The sequence below is a fragment of the Eptatretus burgeri genome, chromosome 3 (assembly GCF_056783735.1).
Source record: "Eptatretus burgeri isolate ZD-2024b chromosome 3, Ebu_testis_v1, whole genome shotgun sequence".
NCBI classification, from domain to species: domain Eukaryota; kingdom Metazoa; phylum Chordata; class Myxini; order Myxiniformes; family Myxinidae; genus Eptatretus; species Eptatretus burgeri.
Window position 1 is genome coordinate 52,331,569 of NC_140963.1, and position 9,991 is coordinate 52,341,559.

General features: G+C 46.5%; 1 protein-coding gene across 5 annotated transcripts in view; it reads right to left on the bottom strand.

Annotated features, from left to right (window-relative positions):
• DNAI7 (dynein axonemal intermediate chain 7) overlaps positions 1-3,833 on the bottom strand; it is a 41,408-nt gene extending 37,575 nt beyond the window's left edge. The window contains exons 1-4 of one of the 5 annotated variants that reach the window (XM_085873325.1): positions 3,677-3,833; positions 2,697-2,775; positions 2,244-2,341; positions 1,557-1,661 (exon numbers count right to left, since the gene is read on the bottom strand). In XM_085873325.1, the coding sequence (XP_085729451.1) occupies positions 1,557-1,661; positions 2,244-2,341; positions 2,697-2,775; positions 3,677-3,679 (285 nt within the window). In that variant the 5' untranslated portion in view covers positions 3,680-3,833. Of the gene's footprint in view, positions 1-1,556; positions 1,662-2,243; positions 2,342-2,696; positions 2,776-3,341; positions 3,619-3,676 lie in introns of those variants that run through there. The other 4 variants (XM_085873327.1, XM_085873323.1, XM_085873324.1 and 1 more) reach the window with 4 other exon arrangements.
• Between the last annotated feature and the right edge of the window lie 6,158 nt (positions 3,834-9,991).

A 9,991-nucleotide genomic window follows, 5' to 3' on the forward strand; every position in this document is an offset into this window, starting at 1 on the left:
TTTTGTCAAAATTCGCAATTTTCTAAGTTCGTGACCTTGTGATCTTGACCTTGGGACGAAAATGAAAAAAAATTGAGCTCCGTGGGGCTATGCAGGTGACATTGGGCTAACCAAATACCGAAACCCCTGCCAGATTCGACAAACCCCCTCGGAGAAGATGTAAATTGAAATTAGCTACCCCCTAAAAACACACGTTTTTTGGGCGTGGCTCCGCCCATAATGGGCGCACTACGCCCATTCTCAGGAAAACAACTAGATCATGGTATAAACCTCCCACCAAAATTTTATCAGGATTGGATCAAAACCCATGGAGCTATGCTCGGGACAGACAGACAGACAGACAGACAGACAGACACACACCAATAACGAATATAGTGGTCACTTACTGACTCGTGAACCAATAATAAATAAATAACTCCTACGGTTGAGGCATTGCACATGGACACAAATACAGACAAAGTGTGACAAAATAAAAAGAAACCCTGCCCCACCCCTTTTAAGTACACTAGTACTCAGCTTGGGCTGGAGCTGATCCCCGTCGAACCCAGAATGGAGGTGCTTCCACCAACACGTGCACACCCAGGCAAAGTGGCGCTTCACTTGCAGCAGGGCACACACATGCCAGGCAATCCGCAAGCAGATTTTCACACACAAAGGCTCTAAATGTCCAAGCCTTCCTCTTTTCAGAGGTGCCAGCTGCCTCGTGCGGTCCTCACACCGACCTCATGTGTGTGTTCTGCCGAACTGTTTCCGCTCTGCAGTTTCCGCTCGGCTGCACCTGAACCGGAGTTGGTAGTTGGTAGTTGGAACTCTACCACAGTCGGTAGAGTGACCCGGTTCGAGCAAGACGTGCCGAGGGCATGCTTTCCCCGGTAGTCGAAATCGCGTAGTTAATTAGGTAAATTGGTTATCGACAAATAGATCCTACGCTACACGGTTTAGATATTGGCAGCCACGGTCGGTTAAACGACCCGCCGGCTCGTGGAGTTATCCGAGCGACGGCCTACAATTCCGGGGAGATTGGTGGGAGACGACGCAAGCTTTTCCCACCTAGTGGTCGTTCTCGCCACCGATCCCCGGCCCACAACAATATACACACACACACACACACACACACACACACACACACACACACACACACACACACACACACACACACACACATATATATATATATATATACACACACACATATATACATACTGTATATATATCTGAATGGGTGTCCTTCTGTACTCTTGCCTCATATTCATATTTTGATCTCAAATCTAAATTTGAGTACATAGCAATAATAACAAATTTAACTTCACTGTTACCATACTTATGGAGGGCACTGTACATACAACCTCCCACATGAGCCTTAGAGAATTATCAAATTAAAATAATATTCTGCAACCTGCATAAAGACATGTATTCACTCGGACAGGAAGTCGGTAGAAAGCACAAATTAGTATTGAGGATGATTGAATGTATTTCTGTTTATCCAGAAGACAGTTGTATCTGATGATATAATGTACTCCACTGCACTGTATTCCATCTTGCTTTCCTGTACATACCCTTTCCTGTGTGTGCTGCTGATGGTAAATGCTGATGATCTCATTCTGTTCTTTGTCGAGTCGGGCTTTCAGCTCCACCAGCTCCTGCATGTAGTGTATTCGCTCCTGCCAGGCCACATTATGGTTGAAGGACAGGCTCTATGCTACATCTACTTGAAAGTTTAGACCGAAGAATAATTGACAACTGTTTGGCCTGCTTTGTGTTCCCAGGGATCTGAGCATGTATCAGAGGCATTCAAAAAGTTAAACGAATATTTGCTCTCTTGACTGATCTCTGCGGGATGAGATATCATCTGATCTACGTGGAGTAAGTTATGGTCTGATGTCTATGGCATGAGTTATTGTCCGATCTCAATATAGGGTCGGTTATCGTCTGATCTCTGTGGGAATTAGGTCTCACCTCATCTATGTGGGGTCAGCTAGCATCTGTTTTCTGTGGGGTAAGCAATTTGAAGAAAAACTCAGGCCTGAATGGCATGACAATTTGGGAACAGAGGTTTCCCATGTGAAAAGGGGAAATCATTTCGTAAAGCAAATGCAGTAATAGGCAACAGATTCAATGAATAATCCATCTTGGAATGTTAACAGAAAGGTTCTCTTTTTCTCTTGAAGAGATTTGCTTCCTTATCGTAGAATCCATTACGAAGATGTATTATAATGCGTGCAGGAAGGCTCATATACCCATACCTTTTGTTCACGTTCCTGCTGTTGCTTTCTCTCTAATAACTCCTGTATTTCTCTTTTCAACTCGGCGGCCTTTGCCTCTTCTGCCTGCTGCTGCAACTCTAATAGCAACACAAGCACAAACGTTAAAATCAGGAAGCGTCAGCAAAACCTCAGAAAGTCCAATGTTTCACCCTCACAGATTGGCCTTCATCAGGAAGGAACACAGACAATGTGAAATCAAATCTTTTCGGGAGAAACCTCCCTAAAAGTAGGTACATGACAACCTCCAGGCATTGTGCGTGCTCTATCCTCGAAATGCTGAGTGTCATGTGAGGAAGCAGCATGTACCATTTTTAAAGTCTTGGTGCTGGAATGTATTTTTTTTTTGATTTTTGCAAATAATATTTTGAGGTTAAGGCAACCCTTAGCAAAGTTAGTTAGGTAAGGATTGCAAATGCTTTATAACTGGTTCACCTTGTTCCAATTTGATGAGCTCTTTTTTACTTTTCTTTTTTGTACCACTCTTTTTGGTTCCACCTTTTTTCTTTGGACCCTGGATAAAAAAATCGGGCAAAAGGATTGTGGGACACAATGCACATCAGAATGTCAGGAACAATAATAAACCAGTCTTTTGGCACAGAGCTCGATTTATTTTCACCTTGCTTTTTGATCGAATCTGCAGTTACAAGAACACATCATCCTTATTCTTCTTCTGCAGCAGCAGCTACAATTATTCCCGACGTTGTCGTGGGGTTCGCCAGGGAAAGCTTGACCCAAGTCTTTCACAAACTGGCTGGCCAGGCCTGACATTCAACTTCAGCGAATCTGCACTCCCCGTCGACGGTCAAGCAACCCGCTGCATATAAATCAATTCATTTATTACATACGTATGAGAAATGGGGAATAAAATGAGAATAATTTAAAATTGAGAAAAGGAAGAGAAGGGAAGATGATCGATGAGAGAAAGAATGGGGGGGGGGGGGTTGCTTGTTGTGGGGAGACAAGGGGAAGATAAATGGGGGAATTTGAATTACAAACAAGACGGAAAGGTAGTCAGTCGTACGTAGATTTAAAAAGGGATACACCACGGACAAACAACCATAGGTTGGCAGCCATTACCAAGACTTGATGGGCTGAGTGGCTTCTTTCTCTGCGTTGAAGTTCCTTGTATAAGGGAGTTGTTATAATGATAATTATCATCAAAGTTCGAACATCCTGTTCTCGATGCCTGACACCGCCAGCTTAAATCAGATGTCCGATTGAGACGAGCGAGTCTGAGCTGTTCTGCCTCTGCAATACTTTCCCTTTTATTCATTTTAAAAAACTACTACTCGGGTTTTAAAAGGTCAAGACGACAGGATTCTAAAACAAAGATACATATAATCCGCGTTTACAGTGAACAATTCAAACAAATAAACGAAGTCAGGAACCGGTTTCGGCGTCGCAACACTCACCATGATGCCGTTGTCATGGCAACCTGAGTTGCCGCAAAGGCATCGAAAGGTCGTAAAGTCGACTTTATACTGTGGCCATGACGAACACCTTTTACATTCAGCTCTTCGTCTTCTTCCTCCGAACCTGACAGTCGATCACCTCAAGCAAAAGTGGCACAATACTATTACTAGTGCAGGCTCGTACGTGCAAAAAAAAAAAAATAAAAATAAATAAATAAAATAAAATAGTAACGACACTCGTGACGTCATAGCACCGTGTCCTGTCATTGGTTGGTAAATAAATGGCCGTAACTTGGGAACTAAACCGCTTGTCCGATGAATACGAAACCTTTAAAAGGCACATCCACAGGGCCCCAGCAATATTCCTGGCAAGTTTCAATTCGATCGGACCAGTGGCAGACAGACAGACAGACAGACACCCAGAGATTGCTGGAATTATAGATAGATAACCTGAATGAATGATATGGCGTACGTGGTAACTTGGAGGTGATGAAAAGCGGATGGGTAAGAACGGAAAGCGGGCTTTTATTGAAATAACACCAGGTGGGTTGACTCGGCCTTGCCATCCTTCCGAGGTTGACAAAATGAGCACCAGGTGACTGTGGTAACAGGGGCACTGCATCAGTGGCACAATTGTGCTTCCAGAAAAAAATGATGCAACCAGCAGGCACAGACCGCATACGAAACAACAACGTAAACGATATCTCATGGCACCAATTACCATTCCAAATTCAAACTGGAAAAGACTAATGAAATGGAATACTGCACTGTACTCAAACGAAGGGCGAATTGGAAAGCACAGATCGATTGATTCGTGGTGATGGCAATGGCAACGTGGTCGACGTGATCAGAAGTGAAGTGATACTGTTGTGGGGCTGGGTATCGGTGGCGAGCACGACCGCTTCGGGGGAGCAGTAGAGTCGGCTCCACCGAACACACCGGAATTTAGGTCGTGACCCTCGGATAAGTGCGAAGGTACGGGTCCCTTAGGGGACCATGAATCGCCAATATATAATTGAACCGCGTGGAGTAGGGTTAATTGTCAACTTCAATATACCTAAGTACCCATGCAGTCTAACTACCGGGGAACCACACCCTCGACAGGCCTCGAGCGGAACGAGCCGTTACCGTGCTCGAACCGTATGTAACCCGAGCGGATGGTAACCGAGGCCTGTCGGTCCAAATGAACAACTACGGCAACGGCCTTCCGAATCCCCAATATGCACCGTGGCAAACCAATGGCAGAAATGACAAAGAACGAGCTGGTACATTCAACAAGAGGGGAATTTATAAACAACAATAATTGGGGAGGGGAACACAGAGCAGAGTTATCACGAATAAGAAAGGCAATGTACAATGAGCAAAAGAAAGCACTTAATCAATCCTACTTGAAGACAGGCACACACACAGACACACACCCAAAGAAATGGACCCCGTCGGGTCTTTATTGAAGGCTTCCAACTCGAGGAAAGGTGAGCTGCAGACCAGAGCATGTGCTTGGACCTGTCCATCTCGTGTGGTCTTCGACGATCCGGCTCGGCGGGACTCGAACCCGCAACATGATGCCGCTCCAAGCACCAGGTACCGCGCTCTCCAACCGGCCATGCACCAATCAACCAAGACCAAGATCAGAGAGGACGATGACCCAGGACCAGACGAACCAGCCAGCACCAAGACCCGCGACCCCCAAGACGACCAAACTCCCCAGCCTGGTGTTCCTTTATATCTTTCTTGTCCGGGGTGAGAAGACCAACATCTGAGGCGGTCTCCACCCTCATTGGCCAGGGTGTTGTGGGAAAGTTGCCCTCTGTGGCAATCTCAACCCCATTGGCCGGGATGTCGTGGGAAAGTCGCTCTCTGTGGCAATCTCAATCCCATTGGCCGGGATGTCGTGGGAAAGTTGCTCTCTGTGGCAATCTCAGCCCCATTGGCTGGGGTGTCGTGGGAAAGTCGCCCTCTGTGGCAATCTCAACCCCATTGGCCGGGATGTCGTGGGAAAGTCGCTCTCTGTGGCAATCTCAGCCCCATTGGCCGGGGTGTCGTGCGAAAGTCGCCCTCTGTGGCGTGATTGGACAAGGGGCACACCCCTGCCTTCCTGGGCAGAGTCTCGATCTGAGGCAATGGAAATCTCTGCCCACGTACGTGGCTGGACACGCGTGTGTAATGTCGCGATGTGAAAGTGAAGGAGTGATGGTTTCGGTTGGCTGGAGGCTCGATTTGTATTGCAAAAACCCTGACTAAAAAAGTGATTCGCAGCGCAGACATGTAATTCCCATTAGACACAGGTAGGGGGCCCTAACTATAAACACATACTTATCGAAATAACTAAGCTACGGGGACGGCTGTCTCAGTTTGCACAAGGCTTCCAAATTCGTAACAATACTGCATTCTGAATCCTGGAAGACGTCGACATGGCCTTCAGCGAGAGGAAGCTCATGACGTCACACAGCAACTTGACAAGACACTGGACTGCTCAGAGTGATACCTTCCATTTCAACAAGTGGTCGCTCCAGGTATATCAGTGTATGTGTCAATCTTTGGAAGTGGAATGGAAGTGAAACATTGCGTTTTAAAATTGATCGTACTTTCCATCCAATTCTAGTTTTGATGTCACTGACACGGGTTTACGGGTTTTCAGACACAAAATGGGTCCAACCCATAAAATCCGGGTCACTTGCCATGTATGAATAATGGCGTATAGCCGAAAATACCTTTAAATATTTCATAAGGGGTAATGTATAGGCTCTGCATTTGCTCAATCCCACATTCAGTTTCACACAACGCGATACGACACATGGGATCGCAGAAAAGGGTCATTTGAACATTATAGGTATGGAGGAAGAGGAGATTCTATTTGCAAGTGAGATTAAGTGTCTGTGGAAAAAGCAATGATGGAAGAGTTGTCAAAACTGTATCAACAATATTAATTTTATACTTTAGTAATTCACATTTTCTTTTTTTACATTTATTTTTGAGAATCTTCACGATGTTAAAACATGTTGAAAATCCTACAATTTTAAAGATATGAATATTCAGAATAGAACGTCTTATCAGGGGAAACGACATCTCAAGAGAACTTCACATCGTGTGCAGCCTTTTCAGCTGTGAGTTGCATCATTAGGTAGGGGCACGGCAATGCCGCTGATGCAGTGCCCCTATTACCAGTACACTGATGCTCATTTCACCAACCTCGGAAAGATGACAGGCTGAGTCAACAACCTGGTGTTAATTCAGCGGCCAACGGGGATCGAACTCAGGACCCTGGGGTCCAAAGCCACCACCCTAACCGCTAAGCCAACAACAGGCTTTCAGGGGAACTGATGTCACTTTTACTTCCATCACCAGCTTACAGTAAGATCTCTCGACAAAAAAAATTCACGTATCCGGATCCGGATCTTTACCAAAATCAAATCAATCCGTCATTGTCTCACATCCAACCTGTCCACCAAGTTTTGTCATAATCCGTACAGAGAGGAGACGGTGGAAGACAGAAAGACCACTGGCCTGTTTGCGGTGAGAGACCCAAAGACTCAGGTTCATCGTGGGAGATGCCAATGATCCTAAATGCCTTGAATTCCACAGCGAGAAGCCAAGAAAGGTGAGAAGCGGGAGCACCATCACAAAGGGGAGAGCAGTACTCCATCAGGCTGCAGATGAGAGCTTTCTTTGTATGTGGTTAGGAGCTCAGGTGTGCCAAGGAAGGAGTATGCACGATGGAGGATTCCCAGTCCGTGACCGGCTTTTGAGACCAGCTTGGAAATATGGCTTTACCAGGAAAGATCATGGCAGATAGTGAGACCCAGAAGCTTGAATGAAAGGACTTCTTCAAGAGGATTGTTGAGAAAGTCGATAGGGGAGGGGGGGTTGTTGCCAGACAGTCCTTTTGGAGAGACGTAGTGAGTGTGAGAGATTTGTCAAGATTGAAAGACATGTTCCAAGTGTTGGATCAGCTTGTGATTTTATCCAGATCTGCAGAGAGTGAAGAGGCTGCTGCTTGCCAATCTGAAGGATGACAGATCGTGAAGTCATGAGCAAATTGATAGAGGATTTTCCATAGTCAGAGAGATCATTGATCAGAATCAGAAAAAGCACAGGGCCCAAAACACTGCCTTGAGGAACTCCAGCCTCGACAAGAAGATGGGATGAGAGAACTCCAGAGGGCCACACGTCAACTGTGACAGGAGAGGAAGTCTGCGAGCCACAAGTGGAGATTGCCTTGGACACCAGAGGAAGAGAGTTTGGTGTGCAGGGCAGGGTGCCAGACCATATCAAAAGCACGCGATATGTCTGGGGATATGGCTCTGATCTCATATCTGGCATTGAGGACCTCCATCCATTGTTGGGAAAGCAGAAGCAGCACATCCAGGGTAGAGTGACCCGGTCTGAATCCAAATTGATGATCAGAAATCAAGCCATTGTTGAAGAGGAAGGATTTGATGTCGGAAGCGATGATGGATTCCATGACCTTGCTGATGATTGGGAGAAGGCTGATTGGTCTGGAGTTGCAGGGATCTGTTTTTGCACCTTTTTTATGCAGAGCGGTAATGTTTGCTGATTTCCAAGTCGATGGCAGATGACTGAGTAAATGAGAGGGTGAATAGAACAGAGAGGGGGTAAGCAAGAGCAGCAGAGCAGGTTTTTTGGACAAGAGGGCTGATGCCATCTGGAACGGTTGCAGAATCATTCGAGGTTTGCCAGCAAGTTTTCCACCTGATCAGGAGAAAAGGACACAGAGTCCAGGAACAGCTGGATTTGACTGGGTTAGGTGGGTTCAGAAAGCAATGGGTTTGGGACACAAGATTTCGAAGCAAACACAGAGTTTAGGCATTCAGCCTTTCCACGTGCAGTCAGCTGTGCAGCCATTTTCGGTAAGGGAGGGGGAACATACACCAGAAACAGACTTAACCAGATGCCATCAGGATTTGGAGGACAGGTTTGACAGATCTGTGGAAGAAATTAACTCAATTTCCACTCAGGTTCAACATACAAAGGAGAATGTTTAATTACATATGTGCGCACATACGGGAGAGAAAAAAATTCATCAATGAATATGTTTGTGTGTCTTTCTCAAAAAAAAAAAATAAAAAACACACCAACGCATGCCCTATATATTGTTATGAATTTGGGGATTCGATTGCACACAACATTCAGGTTCCTTTAGTCAGTTATGTCAATAAGTGCTTGTTCCCTCGATAGCTCAACTTCCATTGTTTTATGGGCAGAAATTGATTAAGTGCGCTGTGATTCAATTTAATAGTTCGGGAGCGATCACGACACAATGGAGACGCCCCTCCCCCTATTCTGCGAACAGGAAGAAGAGCCCTCCCGTCCTGAATCACAGGATGTAAACAACTCTCTCCCACCCGCGGTTGTGCGGGCACGGGGGGGGGGGGGAGGTTGGATGAGTCACGCTGGGAGCGGGGGAAGGGCGGAGGAGAATAAGGAAGAGATCCTGAGTTGGTTCGGGGTGGTTGTTCAGTGAGCTTCGGCTTCGGCTTGGCTCGGGTTAGGGTTGGAAGTTTTTTGCTTCGACTTGGCTTTTCAGCAGGCCTTCGGGTTCTGCTTGGCTCGGTTCGCTTCTTGGGCTCTGCTTTGTTCATCGGAAGAGAGTTGAGCTGGTTGCTCGGCTCGAGCTGCTGGTGGTGGCTTCTTGCTCTTGGTTCGTGTTGTGAGAGGCTTTGTTCATCGGAAGAGAGTTGAGCTGGTTGCTCGGCTGGCTCTTCTTGGTTCGTGGAGCTCTTTGTTCTCTGCTTGGTTCCCGGCTTGGTGCGACTCATCGGCCTCATCTTGGAGGTGGTTCCTCGGGGAAGTGACGCATCGACGGGAAGGATCGGCGCCTCGTCTGACCAGCATGTGTTCGGAAGCGTGAGAGGATTCTCTGGAGCTCGGGAAGGATCGCGGCTCACGGCGATTGGATCCAGCTCGCTCTCGCTGGAGCCCGGGTCCGAGCAGCTTGAAGACCACACGAGGTGGAGAGGTTCGAGATAGGTTCTGGGTTTCAGCTCATCTGTCATCTGAGTTCAAGTCCTCAGTAACGGCATCAGCCACCATTTCTTGGGTGTGTGTGTGTACGTACGTATGTCCGTGGGCCCGTCTAACAAGTAGGAAACTGTTAAGTGCTTTGTGTGCTGTAAATGATTGCATTGCATTTCGTATAGTCGGTATAGTTCCCCATTATAATGAATAAATACCCCAATTGTTAAATGTTTTCAGCTCGTCGCGTCGATTCTTTCATTGACTGCGCATTTTGTGTGTTGATAGTTAGAAAGCCATTGGTTTGCCATAAAAGGGGGACATTCGGACCGACGGTTCTCG